The sequence below is a fragment of the Apium graveolens genome, chromosome 2 (assembly GCF_009905375.1).
Source record: "Apium graveolens cultivar Ventura chromosome 2, ASM990537v1, whole genome shotgun sequence".
NCBI lineage: Eukaryota > Viridiplantae > Streptophyta > Magnoliopsida > Apiales > Apiaceae > Apium > Apium graveolens.
The window spans coordinates 292557052-292575769 of NC_133648.1; the positions used below are offsets into that span (position 1 = coordinate 292557052).

An 18718-nucleotide genomic window follows, 5' to 3' on the forward strand; every position below is an offset into this window, starting at 1 on the left:
TACAAATCATTCAAACTGTATATACATATTTAGTTCAACCCAGAATGCTGCATATAATTTTTAAAGTATACCTAAATTAGTTTTGCGTATTAAAATTTTTAAGGAATATAATATTATACAATACCCACTCTTCAATTGCGTATTAGTTATATTCATTTTAAAAAAAAATTAATATTCTTCATATTACCCAAAATATATATGCGTATCGATTGTAACCCAACATATCAGTGTATTACTTGATATTTTGTTACAGAATACATAATCCATCGGTTCCGAGAATTGGTATTCTTGTTACTGCAGTTGAAATAATGATTATTTCCCCCTTCACCCAATCCTAACCACCGTAGTATAAAATCACTCGGGAGTGTAGAGTGACTAGAGTGAAGAGATAAAAATGAGAGCAAGCCCCGAGTGTAAAGGCAAAACGATGTCGTTTAACGGTAATGATTCAACGGAGTTGATGATCACAGAAGAGCAGAAGCCTCTTCTCGAAAATCAAACTCCAAACGACGCTGCTGATCCTCATCATCAAAACTCTTCAAATCAACGCCTTATTTCTGTCGACGTTTTTCGAGGTTTCACTGTATTAGTATGTTTCTCAACATTATTTCTGAATTTTATCTGTACTGTGTTCTATGAGTATTTTAAATTCGTCAATTTTAATTTCTAAACTTCATTTTTGTATGTTCAGATTATATGAGAATCTTTATATTTTTTAGTGAATTCCTTAGAGTTGTATTGTTTTAGTGCTGGAACATAGTGTAATCGATCATTTTATTATCTATTAACGAAGTTATGTGAAATGTGTTTACTTTTAAGTATTAATTAGGTTTTATATATTTTTGGGACAGCTGATGATACTGGTTGATAATGCTGGGGGCGCTTTTCCGTCAATTAATCATTCTCCGTGGTTTGGTGTCACCCTCGCGGATTTTGTAATGCCGTTTTTCCTTTTTGCTGTTGGTATTTCTGTCTCTCTTGTCTTCAAGGTACTCATCATTATGTTTACTCAAATTTTGTACTCTACCATAGTTTGTTGCGGTTTTTGAATTATGGCTTGCTACATTGTGCAGAGAGTGGACGATAAACGATCTGCAACGAAGAAAGTTATATTGAGAACAATTAAGCTTTTCTTATTAGGATTAATATTACAAGGTAATATTGTTTTGTCCCTTTTTGAAAATGTAGGCATTGTATTACACTTTAATTTTTGTTTTTCTTTATAAGCATCTCGCCATTTTGCACATATTTCTTAATTTTATGTGTGAAGTTTTTTTTCATACCATTTATCCCGTTATGATAAGTTTCTTAAGCTAACTTTTGTAGTATTATTCCAGAATCCCAATGCACCAATAGTACATAGAACTTTTACAAAGGGGTGAATCTTATCTAATATACTTGCATAGAACACGCTGTTTGATTCATTGGCTATAGTGATTTGCATTTTTTTGATAATCTGCATTTTCTATTTATAGATTTCTACTTTTGGTCTTACACGCAATATGATACGATTCGTTCACGATAAATGAATTTCTGATACAAGAAAATCTACTTTTGACTACTATATCCATGCATGAAGCAATTTCTTTTTATTTTAAAGAATCTCAATCTTCATTATTGAATGCTAAATTAGGCGGGTACTTTCACGGTCATGGAGATTTAACTTATGGAGTTGATATCACCAAGATGCGACTAATGGGAGTGCTACAGGTAGCTTGACTTTTTTTATATCGATGGTATTGCATGCTCACAGTACCAACAAGTATAAATTTTGTGTTGAATTTCTTATTGATATTTGTTTGACAAGGTTGTAGTTCTACGATAATGGTGTTGCAATAAGTGACCGAAAATGGCATTAAAATTATTAACACTATTGAAGTGACCACAAATGGCATTAAAATTATAAACAATATGGAAGTGACAACAAACGACATTAAAATTATTAACACTATTGATTTTGAGGCTCTGCATGGTCGCGTATACAAGGTAATGTCCCATAACGAACTTCATAATAGACCTATGTTTATTAGAAATGTCTATGTATCTCATCTCAGTATAAATGACTCATAGTATTGTAGAGAAGAAGCGATATCTTTCATAAACCTAAACACTCGAACTTGATTCAAAAAAAGATTTTATCGGATTACTCATACAATTTTTTTAGCTTCCAACGTGTACGTCCCATTTACAAGTGTAAGTGTAAAAGGCATATATATTTAAGTCTAGTAAACAATTACTAATTAATGTGAGTAAGGCCCCATATGGATCTTGTATCATATATAACACTCCCACTCACTCGAAAATTCATTTTTTAGGTTGAAGAGTCGACCACGAGTGATTATCTTTGGGGCATAAATTGCCTTCATGTCCATATTAAATTGTGAGAATATTGGGGGAGGCAGGAGTCGAATTTGAGACATTCTCCGACCAGAGCTATGATACCATTACGATTTAGAATAAACCGATCACTAATAATGCAGAAAGATTAAAAAAGCAAAATATATGATGACACGTATACCCGAACAATGTAATTATGAGTATTGCCGAAGTAATTAATATCGTAAAAATACCAAGAATGTTTTGATCATCGCCTCTTTACGAATGACGAGTTTTTTTGAAGTTCCTCATATGGTATTTTCTTATTTCCCTAAAGGTAATCTGCTTCTCTTCTAGGGTTTTCATTTCTTCACTCCTCAAACCATAATTCTATAAAAAAAGTGTATCGAAATAGACTTGATAAAAAATGGGATATCCATAATTGATTTGAGGAAGATTTGGTGGCATGACGGTCGGACACGTGCTAAGGATTTGTGGGCCGTGGTTTACTTAAACATATCTGTTTTTCCCTAAAAAAGACCGGACTAGAGACTATACATCAAAGACTTTCAACCTTGCAGAGCCTATTTTACATGGTATAGGCTCTAAACCAGGACTAGGTGTTTTTAGAACAAAAAGGTCTAGTTGTGGGAAACTATCATGATATTCATGATATGTCAATTGTACTGAATGAGTACATTAATGTAGATATATATCTCACTTTTTTAGTATAGGAGATTCATCCGGTTAAATTTTTGAGATTGTTATTTTGTACACCAAAGATTGCTAAAGAATGTTCGATCATCCATTGGAAATTGGAGGATTACCTTCGGGGAAATTTTTTAGGAGGACTTTCTAAAAAGCTTATCGTTGGTAAAAAAGCGATGATCATAACATTCTTGGTATTTTTATGATATTGATTACTTTGGCAATTCTCATAATTACCCGCCATTTGCTTGTTTTTCAATCTTTCCGCATTGTTAGTGATTGGTTTATTCTGAATTATAACGGTATCAGAGCTCTGGTCGCCGGAAGTCTCAAGTTCGACCCTTTACCACGCTCAATATTCTCACAATTTATTATAGAAAGAAAGGCAATTTATGCCTCAAAGATGGCCTGTGATCCACTCTTCAATTCAAAAATTGGACTTTCGAGTAAGGGGGAGTGTTGAATACTATATAAGATCTATATGGGGCCTCCCTCTAACAGTTTAAGGTTTTAGATGAGCTGGTTACTCATAACTTTGACTTAATTCACTATGCTAATTATTGTAGTGAGTTTTGTAGGGAATTATCTCAGAACATAGCATGAGTTCTCGTATAGATTTTTTCTACTCGACTACCTCCAGACCACTTCTTTATAGTTTGTTGTACTCAGAGAATCTCAATTGGTTATCTCCTGGCTTCTCTTGCCGAGATCTGGCTTGTAAACAACATCGTGGTTGACACAGCTGCAGCTTTCACGAAAAAATACTACAAGCAGTGGTAAGTATATACTCTAGGACTATCATGCATTCCAAGTCTCAGTCAGTTCATTATAGGTGTCTTATTCTGCTGATATTCTGGAGCGCCAATAATCACATATTATTTCTATTTTTAACTTTAAATTACTTTAGTACCTGAATTTGGTCACTGATTAACTGGTCTCCCAATATTTTAAGTATGAATGACTGGTCTCGCAGAAGTACAGAAACCTGTTTTGATGTTTGAGTGTATTTTAATATTGATTAAATCCCACTATTTCAATAGTTTAAGAGTACCATCCCAGAGGGTCTGCAAATATGGTTGACTTGGAACTGTGTCTCAAACAATTTAATTATCTCTCAGCAATGCTAGCAATTCTCGTGGAAGTTTTTTACCGGATCTTTTAACTTCTGCTAATTGATGCATTCCAGCAACATAGAATCTTACTCACATATTTCAAAGCTCAATTATGACCTAGATCTTGGATTCCGTTTGCACATGTTACCTGGTTTTCCACCATCTTCAAACTTTATAACCAAAATATAAATCCTCTTTTGTAAGTCTTCTTCATGTATGGCATATTTGCAATAAAGAAGACTCCGGTGAGCATAGAAAACTGAAACTGAAGAAAAAACGAACTACGAATTCAAAATAAATGCTTCGGTTTTGGCTTTTACTGTAATTTTATATTGTCTAGCACTAAAATATCGTGCTAATTATAAGGCATAATTACATAGTTCTGCACGTTTTGTTCGGTGGAGTACCTTAAATGAAACACAAATTGGAGTACTACTGTATATGTATTGTAACATGTCCTGCAATATGTTTTGCAATATTTAAAAGCGGAACATGTTGCCATATAGTACTGCAGTTAGTACTCTATTTAAGGGTACTCCATAAAACTTTTGCCTATATATATTACATATTATACTAAAATACAAACAATTAACATTAATGTTCTTTTATGAGTTTTGTTTCAATAGATTATATTTAACTTAAGTTGCTCTAGACCTGTTTCTATCTTTTCTATTTCGCTGCTTTGAATGTGGTCACACACTTTTCATCTCGTATGACAAATTAAATAACTTTAAGAATCAAATCTCAGTTTCCTTCATAATTTTCCAGTAATATTTTTAGTCTTTTAACCTATATTTTTGTTTGGCTTCTGACCTTCATTCATATCTTTCTTTAAAACTACTAACAAGTACCTCAAGTTGATGATCAGATTATTATGTACAATAAAGAAAAAAAAATAATATTAAAGCCTGAAACTGAGAAACTACTTTAAATGTTCAGTTATGGTTAAGGGTACAACCTAACTGAACTGAACTGCATATTATGGCTTGGTAATGGTTGATGTTCGGAACCGCACCAAATCGCAGCATGCACACTCGTTTAAGAAGTTGAGTTCGAGAAAGGTGATTGTGGATATAAATTTTGTAAACAAAGTTATGTGATGCACAATGAATCCCTTTTAAATTTTTGAGATATTTGAATTGGAACTCACAATATTTGTCTATTCTCTTTGCACATCATCAATCTCATACCTATCAAGTATAGAAATTGTAGTTTACGTCTGCCAGATATTAGTGAATGAAGCCAGTAAATAATGAATGAGGAATACATTTGGAGGTTGTTATTCTAGTTTCTGATTATAATATTTTGTTGTAGGGTGACAGCTATCTCATTAGGATCATTGTATATGTGCTTGCTGTATGGTCTTTATGTTCCAAACTGGAAATTCGAAGTTTCAAGAAGTAGCTGGGCCTCACCGAAGGATGAATATATGTCACAAGCTCAAATTGTGAGTCAGTAAATAGTTCTATATGTTTAATGTTTGTTTTTTTTTCAGCTTACACAGAAAATGTAAACTTGTATTCTGGAAGGTACAATGTGGGATGAGGGGTAGTCTTGAACCTCCTTGCAATGCAGTTGGCTTGGTTGATCGAATAATTATAGGTGAACATCATTTATACAAGCATCCTGTCTACAGAAGAACACTGGTAAGCTATAGTGCCTTCTTTCGTGACTTGTATTACCTATATACCAAATAACTTAAACCGGTTCTGGGTGGTTTACTTCCTCTTGTAACAGGATTGCAGTGTTAATTCTCCTGATTATGGACCACTGCCTCCAAATTCCCCTGGGTGGTGTCTTGCTCCTTTCGAACCTGAAGGTATTTTAAGGTTAGACAAGCTCCCTTCTTTATCTTGTTGCTTATTTTTATAAAGAGTCAATGTTGTGTGTGAATTTTCAAAACACTGACAAAAATAGTCAATACTCTATCAGTCCAGGCTCTAGGATGGTCAGAAGCTAGAAGAACAGACACTATTCAAAAGTTAATGCAGTCATTTGGTTTATAACACTTGTGATATATGTCCGACTATTTTATAGATCCATTAGCTGAATATGAAATTTAGCAGTGTTCGGGTTTGCTCGGCATATTACTTCCATTTGCTGAAAACGAAATTAGAATTATATTCGGGTCTGCTCAAAATATGCAATACACATTGAATAGCTTGTTATAGTTTTTGCAAAATATTAACTTTATTTGTTAAATATTTTATTCGATACAAGCTTGTAATAAAATCTATTATCATGTCAATTTTCAAGAAAAATTCTTAGCAAAACGAGTGAATTGCTTCAGTTAAGACTTACAACCCTGTAAAGTCCTTTTCACTATTCTATATTTATGTACACCATGCTAGAGAAAACTGCCACTCTATCTTCTAAGCTTATCCTAATCCAAGGATATCTCGAATTTGTTTATATGGATGTACTATGTCAACAGCTAAGACAAGAATCAGATCAAAACATACGTTATCAAGACTTATGTACTATTATCTTTTGTGAGATTAACTTTATTTTTTGTAACTAACATGAGCTTGTTAAGAACTCTGTGATCACATGTCAACAATCTAACTAATATTAGTGAATTTCTTTGGTTGAGACGTCATACCCTATCGAGTCCTTTTCAGTTTTCACTATTCTTTATATATGTACACTATCCTAGAGAAAACTGCCACTTATCTTCTTCTTTTATTCTGTCCTAATCCAAAACTTTTTCTATTTTGTTTATATATGTATGTATCCGAAGCTAAGACTAAATTCAGGATGTATGCATGTATCAAGAACTCATATGTTGTATAGTGAGTACCTTTCTTTAGGAATAACATCATGTTAGAGAGGCAAACTATCTTCGCGAAGAATTGTTTTTAAATAGATTCCTGAAGTTGAAATCTGACCCCCTGACTGTGAAACCAAATAAAATAGAATACTGTCTCCTCCCAACAGTCCCGTCTCTATCATTTTGGGTTCCCTGTCCTAAACAATGCTTTTTTTATAAAAAATAATTATTTGAAAATTGTATTTATTTACTGAATTCGTTAGTTTTTCAAGGTTAAAAATGTTTATAGTTCTTTGGTAAAAAAAAGCTATAGTATCTATTATGTTGGGACCGAAAAATATATTTATATATTAAAATTATTCAATTTATCTAATTTTTATGTGTATAAAAAAAATGAACCTTTAATATACAAAAAATACATACAGTCAAATGGTGACCTGATAAATGAAGTCTATGTATAACTTTTTTGGAGTCATTTTTGAGACCTGGTGAAACAGGGCCGTTTGCAACCTTGTTCACAGGCTGCCTTCCAATCTGATCTCCTTCTGCACTCAAATTTTTATTGAAATGAAATTTTAAAAGAGCATCTCCATTCTTTTCATGTGCTTCATTTGTAGGGTTTTCTCTTTGAGTTAACTTAAAAGATATATTCACTCATCAAATTCCTCGTTTGTTTTATTGCATAAATAGTTCACTAATGGCTGCTGTTACGTGTTTTGTCGGTCTGCACTTCGGGCACATAATTGTGCATTGTAAGGTACCACACCTTTCTCTCTCACTTCAATAAAATATAAGAACACAAATACTTTTCTTGTTCCTTTTTGTGTGCTCTCTTTCATTAACAGATATTTTTTTTGTTCACTTCTCTCTAATCTTATATTGCATAGTCTGTTTTCTGAGGCTACAGTGCTAGCTTTTTCCAACATACACATATCTCCTTTGCTGCAGGGACATAAGCATAGGGTAGTTCTTTGGTCTATATTTGCTGCCTTTCTGCTGATATCCGGATTTGTTGTGGCATTGTTAGGTAGTTTCTGTTCAATCACTTTGCTTTGAAATCGCCAAGTTTTACTTTGTTTTTTCATAGGCATCATATACACAAATCGTCCAGGAGTTCCTCTGTCCAAGCCATTGTATACGTTGAGCTATATGTGTGTCACTGCAGGAGCATCGGGTTTCCTCTTAACCATTTTCTTTTACATTGTAAGTTTTGTATTTATGTACTATTATACTAACAAAGTTCTGAATGGTAGATTATCTATAATAAGATTACTAAAATTCCTAAAAAACGTTGGGTGTTCATGGGAACTTTTGTTCACGAACTTCTTTATGTCTGGAGAATCTTTTTGAACTTCTTTACTCTGTTACAAAAAAGGATCCAGAGCATGTAGATCTTAATATGAACCTGGTCCCATCTTTGAGATTATATAAAGCTATATAGGCAAATAGGCTTTATTCAAAATTCTGCGGTAACTCTGTTTGTGGTTAACTCGTGGCTGTTAATGTAGCACAGTTTTTTGTTGAAGTATTGATCCCAGCTTCGGCATGTGTGACCTTTCCATTTCCATCTTTCTGACAGTTTTCACTGTTTGAAAGAATATGTAAAAAGTAGGGGTGGACAGTTATACTATGTGTTTATGAGAAGACGCTACTTTCCTAAATATTCTGAAAGCAATATGATTGTAATTAAACTTTTGAGGTTTGGTAATTGAACTCGAACTGGAGCAGGTTGATGTCAAACAAATCAGAAAACCTGTTGCACTACTTCAGTGGGTAGGAATGAACGCACTTGCTATTTATGCTTTGGCTGCATGTGACATATTTACAGTTGTTGTCCAAGGTTTCTACTGGCGTTTACCTGAAAACAACCTGGTGATTTTTTAATTACTCTTCTCTCGCGTTCTTGGTTCTCTGTGATATATGAGCTATTTACATTATTTTTTTTGTGTTCATGGCTCTCTGCCTCTCTCTGATACGATGTTCCTATTTACCTGATATATTACTAATCAATAGTGCATTTTCCATTTCAAGATTTCTGTGCTGCTATTCTTCGTGCGTCAGTTTATAGTTACAACACACGACATGGTTCATACTCCCAACATAACTTCAGTAGAAAATGGTGGGGTGACAGGGAACTCCAACATCTTGGATTCTTTCTTATACAACCCTTTGATCTCAGAGGTGGGACATAGATTCTGACCTAAGCAGTAGGAAAAGGAACAATCTTGACTGTGATATCTGCAAATAGGCAATATTAATAATGTGATTATGATATTGGAACAGGGACATTTTTCAAAAATCAATAAACTGAAACATATGTGAGGGGTTCACTGGTTGAATGCAGTATTAACTTCAATTGGAAATGAATACCAATACCTCAGATAGAACTAAATATTGGTGTTGTACATTTCACTATAACATCTCTCTATTATAAATCATATATAAGTAATGTCTGTCAGATGTTATCAATGAAGTAACGTATTCATTGATACTAGATATACAAAAGATACCTCCTAGTTACCCCTTCTTTCTTTTTTATATAGAGAACTGACAATTTTCTACCATTTTGTTAATTTGTTATGCAGTTTGACGGCGCCGAGTCCGAATTGCAAACCATTCTCCAATCTAGGACGTGGGAAACAACTGCATTTGTAGCTCTTGAGATTTTGTTTTGGGGTCTTTTTGCCGGATTCCTAAACAGGAAGCGCGTCTATATAAAGTTGTAAGAATTTCATGTATAATTTGATTAATTAGTTCCATAATTATAAGCTCATTAAAATTAAAGTGGTGTATACATAGATTAACTACCCTAGATAATCAAAGTTGCCAATTGTAATGATAATCTCATTTCTTAGTATGTACTACTCAAGCTGTGAAAGAAAATATGACAATGTATCAAAATGTAAATAAGCATTGTTATTTTAGTGAGTTTATTATTATATTAGGAGTTAAAATATAGTTTCTTCGTTATGTTGGAACCTTGAAAAATTATATTATTTTAGGAATGTCATTATTTTATTGGTTATTAATTAACTGTAAGCAAAGCAATAGAATTTTGCACTATTTTTTGAAACACACTTATAGCCAATTTGACAAGAATTTGTTAATTTGTTTGAAGGATTTACCATTATTATTTGAAACACATTTGGGAGCCAACTGGAAAAGAGAGGATTTATTTGAAGAATCATACAGTGTGACTTGCAAAGAAAAAAGGAGAAGCAAGATCAAAACCCTCCTACAGAGCTATAGAACTGTGACCTGTTTTACAAAGACAATAGATGTCTACTTGGGGTTGAATCTCATTAAAGACGATATGCTTTTTAAACAAGTACTCAGCCTCCACACACTTGTTTTCAGAATCTCGTCCCCTTACAGGAGTTGTGTAGATAACAACACTGGGGACTATACCCAGTGTTCCAGAAATCGTCAGGCGTGGCAGGACGGTGAGGGTACCTTCGAGGGATTAATCGGTAAGTAGGAGATTAATCGGACCGATTAATCGGAACACTAATCGGAAGAATATAAATATTATTTTTAATTTTTATAATTATATAATGATCAATGTCATATATTTGTTTTAAAAAAGAAATTAGAATGGTATTAAACAATATCTACACATTTGACATGCGTTATGTACTAATTATCGAGTTTAAAATATTAACTATATTTTAATTCACACTTTTAAATTAATTATAATATGTTATTTTTATATTTTAAGTTAAAAAATAAATATATTAGATTACTTGTTACTTCTTATCAATACTTAATATTAGACTTTGACATGATATTGTGTGAAATTATAAAACAATAAATTAAATTTATAAAAAGGTAAAAAAAAAAATTAATTATTTTCCGCCTAGGACCGATTTTTGACCGCCTAACCCGCCTAATCCCCATTTTGACCCGATTTTTTGAAAAAACACCTAAATCACCGCCTAAGTCCGAGTCGGGGCGTTTTATCACCGCCTAGGGCCTAGGTGCCGCCAAGGCGGCCGCCTAGAGCGATTTTTAGAACACCGACTATACCACACTTGATTCCTCCTGACAAAGACAAGCCATAATCAATACGATTCAAGCCACAACAACAGTTTATGACAGTATTAAAGGCAATAATATTAACAAGAATGCCTAAAACGAAATTATCTTTTTATACATGCTATAGACTATAGAGGACTACTCATTGGAACTATAGTCATAACAGGAAGAAGAGGCTTCATAAGGAGCATTTTATCGAACCATACGAGAGAACTCGATACTATGGAGTTTATTAAAATCATCCCTCTACTTGTTACAAGTCATGATGTTGAACGAATATTAACTTATATAATTAATGTGATTAATTCGCATTTGAGTTGTTTTAAAATATGATGAATAAATTACTTTTTTAAAGATAAATTTATTAACAATATACTATTTAAATATCTCAAAAATATATTTTATTAATTGATCACTAAATGAATATATAACTTTTTCATTTTTTTTTAAAACAACTTTTTCATATTTAGTAGTGAAAAATATTTACTTACTTTTGGATTCAAAAGTTCAAGAACCAAAAACTAGATATCTTATGATTACTATCTTAATAAAATTAAACATATTATGTTCACCGAATACTGTATAAACCTTTCCTGCATTTTTGAATTCATTTTTCACGTAAATACCTATATCGATTATAATACTCAAAACTGAACTTACTATTACACATTAATATTAGGAAAATATTTATAGTTATCTATAATACTCAAAACTGAACTTACTTTTACACATTAATATTAGGAAAATATTAATAGTTATCTGCAATATCATATAAGCCATATTTCAACTATATAATGGTAAAAATCATGAAGAAAACTATTAATAATTATCTCCAATATTATGTAGCCCTATTTCAATTCTAGGAGTAAAATAATGGTAAAAAAACACTAAGGGGATGAAAGTTCTGCAGAAATGTTTAGAATGTAAAATTCAGTCATGTAATATTAATGTGTAATCATAACTTATATATCTCTATAGTTATACATTTAAAAGTTGTGAGTAATGTTAGATATATTTGTGATGTCATGTCTACTCTGATTTTTTTAGTTTCAGAATTTAGTATCAGAACTTAACTGAAAATCAGAACTTGTTGAAGACAGGAAGTTATCATAACTTAAGGCGTTAGAACTTATATTAGGACTTAAGTGCGGGTACACTTCAGATAAGTAAAGCAACTGATTTACAGGAGAGGATCTGGATTAAACAAGTAAAGATATGCATGAAGAATTGGACAGTTATAGGACTGTAGTAGATAATCTCTGATTGATGTATTTTAGGAAACAGAATCATTATCATATCAATTAGGAGATATCTTGTAATTGTGTAGTATATAAATACATATTAGGGTTTACACTATATGTGTTATCATTCACGAGAATATTATTCATTGTAACCGTAGCAGCTCTTAGTGATATCATACATCACTGAGAGAGTAGATTAAACCTACTGTAACAGAGTTTGATATATTGAATAAACTTGTTTTCTGTTACATACTTGTGTTTATAATTGAATTTATTGTAGATACTATATTCAACCCCCTTTATAATATCATTGAGGCCTAACAAGTGGTATCAGAGCCAATTTGTTAAGCTTACAAACAGTTAAGATCCAAACAAACAATCAATCATGTCTGATCAATCAAAAACACAAGACCCTCCAGAACCTGCAAAGGTTCGACCCATTCAAAACAACAGTAGATATGAAACCATCAGGGTTCCTATACTCAGGGTGTCTGAGTACCCTTTATGTGGTGTGAAGATGGCCATGTTTCTGGAAGCTACAGATCCAAAATATTTAGACATAATTTATGATGGTCCACACAAGCCCACAAAGCTTTCTGTTGCAGTTGGGAATGAGCCATAGAGGATGATTCCCAGAGAAAAGAGAGAATTCACCACTGAAGACATCTCTTCACTAGGCAAGGATGCAAAAGTAAGACACTTGCTTCATAGTGCACTTGACAATGTCATGTCAAACAGGGTGATTGGATGCAAGACTGCAAAAGAAATCTGAGATGCATTGGAAGTGAGATGTCAAGGAACCAATGCCATCAAAAAGAACAGGAAGACAATACTCACACAGGAGTATGAGCACTTTGATTCAAAATCTAATGAGTCACTAACTGTTATATATGACAGATTCACAAAGCTGTTGAATGATCTGTTACTAGTGGATAAGGAGTATGATCCAGAAGATTCAAATATGAAATTCCTACTAGCTCTTCCTCAAAAGTGGGATTTGAAAGCTACTACGATAAGAGACAACCATGAACTTGCTGATATGTCTCTTGATGAAATCTATGGGATACTCAAGACTCATGAACTTGAGATGGAGTAAAGAAAGAAGAGGCATGGAGGAAATCTAAGACATTTGCTTTAAAGACTGAAGAAAAGCTAATTGTCTCTAGGAAGACAAAAGGAAAGGCTCTCATCATATAGTCCGATTCAGAGTCATCAGATTCTGATGATGATGATTCAGAACCTGAAAATTTATCTGAAGTGGATGTTGATGCAGAGATGATGCAAATTTGTGCTCTTATGGTGAAGGGTATCACAAAGATAGCATACAAGAAATTTAGAAAGTGTAAGAAATTTTCCAGGAAAGGTGGAAGCTCTGACAAGAAAGGGTTCAGAAAGACTGAAGGCAAAGGAGGAAAGTCTGACAGAGGAGACAATTCAAATGTCAAATGCTACAATTGTGGTGAAAGAGGCCACATCTCTCCTGATTGCAAGAAAGAAAAAGGTGATAAAGGCCAGGCACTTATCACAAAGAGAAAAAACTGGGCAGACACTTCAGAATCTGAAGAAGAGGTGGATTATGCCTTAATGGCAAATGCTGATAGCAGTTCAGATGCTACTGAACTAAAGGTACCTCTATCAACTCTTGCTTTTGATACAGAAGATATTAATGAGTTGAGATTATTTCTAAAAAACATTTATATTAGCTATAGAGATCAGACTTTAGAGAATGAAAGATTAAAATCTGAAAATCTAAAGTATAAAAACAGAAATAGCTATCTAGAAGAAGAGTTAGTCAAGATGAACACTATTCAGACAAAGAGAGATAATGTTGTGTATGTTAAGAATGAAATGCTTAAACAGAATGATTATCTAAAAACTGAATTAGATAAAGAAAGAGAAATCATCAGGACTTGGACTAACTCAGGCAAAACAACTCAGAATATTCTAAGTAGTGGAAACTGGAAAGAGGGGTTAGGTTATAAAGATGGTTAACGTGAGAAAGGGACTTTGCCAATTAAGCCAAAGGTAAATCCTGTTAAATTTGTTGCAAAAACCGTTGTGTCTGATTTTGAAGAGATGAAAGACTCTAAAACAGAAGTCAAAGAAAAATCAACTTCTGACAAATTAAAATAGGATAAATCAGCTTTGGTAAACATTGGGTTAATGACTAAGAAGCAGCTTAAGTATAAGCTGAAAGAGATTAAAAATGTGAACAAGGTAAAGGAAGCTAGAAAAAATAGGAATGGAAAGGAAGGTGTGAATAAAAGTAATAATTATATGTCTATTCCTAATACTCCTAGAAAGAAATTCTATAATTGTGGAAACTTTAACCATCTTGCTTCTTTTTGCAGGAAAAATAAAGATATAAACTCTTTACCTCCTAAATCAAGAGTTAAGAGTCAGTCTGTTAGGTTTAAACCACAAAATCCTTGTTTTAATTGTGGTAGTTTATGGCATTCTATTTATACTTGTAAGGAATATCATAGTTTGTACTATGATTATTATGAAATAAAACCTTCTTTAAAGAAAGTTAGTGTAATTCCTTCTAGTGTAAATTCTGATGCAAAGTCTGATATAAAGTCTGATAAAAAGCATGTTAGCATAAACTCTGAAACTAAATCCGCTGTAAATGCTAATAAACTTAACAAGGACAAAGGATCCAAGCAAGTCTGGGTCCTTAAAACTAATCAATAGTGGTCTTTGTGGTTGCAGGGCAACAGGAAAAATATCCTGGTTCTGGACAGTGGATGTTCAGGACATATGACTGGAAATTAAGCCCTGCTATCAGATTTTATGGAGAAAGCTGGCCCAGGAGTTCCTTATGGTGATGGCAACATGAGAAAGACTCTGGGATATGGCAATATCAATCTTGGGAATGTCATAATTGAAACAGTAGCTCTTGTCTCAGGACTTAAACACAATCTGCTAAGTGTGAGTCAAATATGTGACAGAGGTTATCATGTGAATTTCTTTGAAGAACACTGTGAAGTTGTAAGTAATTCTACAGGCAAAGTGGTTCTGAAAGGTTACAAACATGGTAACATATATGAAGCCAGACTTTCAACAAATTCTGATGATTCTGCAATCTGTCTGTTAAGTAGAGCATCAATTGAAGAAAACTGGAATTGGCACAAGAGACTCTCTCATTTAAATTTCAACAATATAAATGAGCTAGTAAAGAAAGATCTTGTGAGAGGACTGCCAAAATCAATATTTGCTCCTAATGGTCTTTGTGACACATGTCAAAAGGCAAAACAAAGAAAATCTTCATTCAAGAGCAAAACTGAATCCTCAATTCTTTAGCCTTATCACTTACTGCATGTTGATCTATTTGGTCCAGTCAATGTCATGTCTATTGCAAAGAAGAAATATGCTATGGTTATAGTAGATGAGTTCACAAGATACACTTGGGTGTATTTCTTGCACAAGAAGAATGAAACTGCATATACTCTAACTGATCATGTCAGACAGCTGGATAAGTTAGTCAAAGATTCTGTTAAAGTAATAAGAAGTGATAATGACACTGAGTTCTAAAATTCAATCATGGAAGAGTTCTGCAAAGATCATGGAATAAAGCAGGAATTTTCTGCACCTGGAACTCCACAGCAGAATGGAGTTGTAGAAAGAAAGAACAAGACTCTTATTGAAGTTGCACGAACTATGCTTGATGAAGCAAAGCTACCAACCTATTTTTGGGCTGAAGCTGTGCAGACTGCTTGTTTTACACAGAATGCTACACTCATAAACAAGCATGGAAAAACACCATATGAGATAGTGAAGAAAAAGAAGCCAAATCTGAAATACTTTCATGTATTTGGATGCAAGTGTTTTGTTCTTAAGACTCATCCTGAACAACTGTCAAAATTTGATCTAAAAGCTGATGAAGGAATTTTTGTTGGATATCCACTTTCCACAAAAGCCTTCAGAGTCTACAATTTAAGAACAAGGGTTGTCATGAAATCTATCAATGTATCTTTTGATGATAAAAAGATTACTGGACTTTAAGATTTCAATGATCATGATCAGCTGAGATTTGAAAATGAAGATGTAAATTCTGATTCTGTAAATCCTGATGACCTAAATCCTGATCCTGTAAGTTCTGGCGGGTTAAATTCTGATGTCATTGAAACTGAGGTAACTGCTCCAAAGGAAAATGCACCTGTTCAGGGGGAGCAAGTTGATGATCATACCACACCTCAAGACTCTCAAGAAGCATCAGAACCAGTCACTGGCTCTTCAAGTTCTAATTCATCAAGTTCTGATGAGCCAAATTCTGACAATTCTGGAAACTCTAATTCTTCAATTCCTGAAGGATCCAACTCAAAATCTGGAATATCGGAGAGCATAACTTCAGGGGGAGCATCATAAAATGCTGATGGAGACAGCATGGATCATGGGGGAGGATCCAGTTCTAGAAATCAACTTCCATCTGCAAGGAAGTGGACTAAATCACACACACCTAACTTAATAATTGGAGATCCTGAAGCAGGTGTCATAACTAGAACAACAACAAATGAATGTCTCTATCATTCCTTTCTATCTCAGACTGAACCAAAGAAAGTGGAAGAAACTCTTCAAGATGCTGATTGGGTGCAAGCAATGCAGGAAGAGTTAAATAAATTTGAAAGAAATAAAGTCTGGACTGTGACGCCCTCCAAACCCGGGTCAGAAGTTTGGGGCTCACAACACGCACCATAATAGTTAAACCTTTATATAAAGTATTATATGCATTGACCCTTCTGTACACAACCACGGATCACAACAGGTTAAAGTATGAAAACAAGCCATAATCTTAACTTTTATTACATCATACCAAATCCCAACTAATTCAACTTACAATGGCTAAGAATACTGTACTTACAATCTTACACAACTCATCTATAATATAAAGCTCCTTCTAGCTCGATCCAACTTAGACGGAAATCCTAGCTCACACACTGGACAGGGAATCCTCTTTACCAACAAATTTTCCTTTTTAACTGTTGAAAACATAAAAAAAATTTGCAAGAGTGAGCTAACTAGCTCAACAAGTCATAATAGCAACAATTGAGGTTAATCAATCATCAATTGAAGTGATTCAGAAGAATCAAGTTTCTAAATAAGCAATGATTAGAATTGGATATTCACTTTTCATTTTAAAAACCAAGGTTAGGTTGCTGATCAGTCACGCACTAACCCCGAGCAAGGGTCCCAGCTTTGCTCTATATACTGGATCCAAGGCACACATTGGCCTATTATGACCACGAATCTGGTCCACGCGTATAAAACCATCCAATTCTAGAACATTTCAATATAAAAACCAATGTAAATCAATAAGTTGAATCATAAACAACCTTTATCTTGAAGCATAGGGTGATTCATAACACCATGAAGGCATAACAGGGAATTCAAAAAAGATTGGCTTTCAATCAAGGAAAGAATCAGAAAGTAGAAGACCAAGGGTTCCAAGGATTGGTCTTCTGTTAAACAAGGAATAAGGGTTGGTATGTCAAGCAATTCAATATCATAAATCAGTATGTGGTAGATATGTATTTGTGGAGTAGTATCGTATGTGTCTGGCTCGTATCTGGGAATTCAACAATCAAGGGTTTATGAAGAATAAGGCTTAGGGCTCAAGATCAATAAGAATCAGGGTTCAAGGTTAAATAGTTTAAAGTGCTTGCAATATAAAACATGAGTTATTTTGAATAATAGCGACATATTATGAAACAGTTCGAAAATATTTGCAATATATCTTGAAGAAAGTTTAGAAGTACTTGCCTTGTCATCGACGATTTCCACTTTACTTGTACTCATCTAATAGTTTTACTCATCAACCACTTTCCTTCTCTTTCTATGTCTTGCTTCTATTTATCAATCACTTGCCTTCTCTTTCTATGCTTCGATTCTATTTATGGATCACTAGTTTCCTTTTCAATGCCTTGCTGACTCTGCTAGGCATCACAAGTATCTATCAATTATTCATACTCATATTATTCTAATCGTCACATAGACGTCATAAACTTTTATCTACCCTTCATTTCACCCAAATCCGATTTACGGATTGAAAGTTATGACTAAAATAGTCAAACCATAACCACATAGGCATATAACGCATCAATCAGTGAGCACGTAGCACATAATACGTAAGGTATTTGATTAAAATAATTTTTCAAAGAAGATTCGGGGTTAAAATGATCTTCCAGGTATTTAATGCGAATTTTTGAATATTTTTCAGAATTTAAACGGGACTCCGAATCATTTTATAATTAATAATAGGGTTCGAGTACCCGAATCTGGCTTTAAAATAATTTTATAATAATTATCGAGTCTTGAAAATAATTTAAGATAATATTTTAAAGCTCGAAACTATTTTTCAGATTTTTTAATTCAAAAATAAATAATTAAATCTAATTATTAAATCAATTAAAATTAATTAAATTAATTAATCAATTAATAATAAATTAATCGATTAATTAAAATAATTAAAAACTAATTAAAATTAATTAATAAAATAATTTTGATTTATTTTTAAGTACATAAATAATTAAAAGAAT

At 33.2% G+C, this 18718-nt stretch overlaps 1 protein-coding gene across 3 annotated transcripts; it reads left to right on the forward strand.

Annotated features, from left to right (window-relative positions):
• Positions 1–237: 237 nt before the first annotated feature.
• LOC141708596 (uncharacterized) lies at positions 238–10516 on the forward strand. Of its 3 annotated transcripts, none has more exons than XM_074512301.1 (15): positions 240–589; positions 852–989; positions 1074–1155; positions 1634–1710; positions 3694–3800; positions 5451–5583; positions 5666–5782; positions 5874–5965; positions 7597–7663; positions 7855–7933; positions 7994–8109; positions 8635–8778; positions 8938–9087; positions 9492–9628; positions 10025–10516. In XM_074512301.1, the coding sequence occupies exons 1-15, from the start codon at positions 395–397 to the stop codon at positions 10101–10103; spliced, it is 1713 nt and encodes a 570-aa protein (XP_074368402.1). In that variant the 5' UTR covers positions 240–394; the 3' UTR covers positions 10104–10516. The 3 variants fall into 3 exon arrangements, with proteins under 3 accessions (XP_074368404.1, XP_074368402.1, XP_074368403.1); XM_074512302.1 differs by having other exon boundaries at positions 241–589; positions 8018–8109; XM_074512303.1 differs by lacking the exon at positions 8938–9087 and having other exon boundaries at positions 238–589.
• Positions 10517–18718: the final 8202 nt, after the last annotated feature.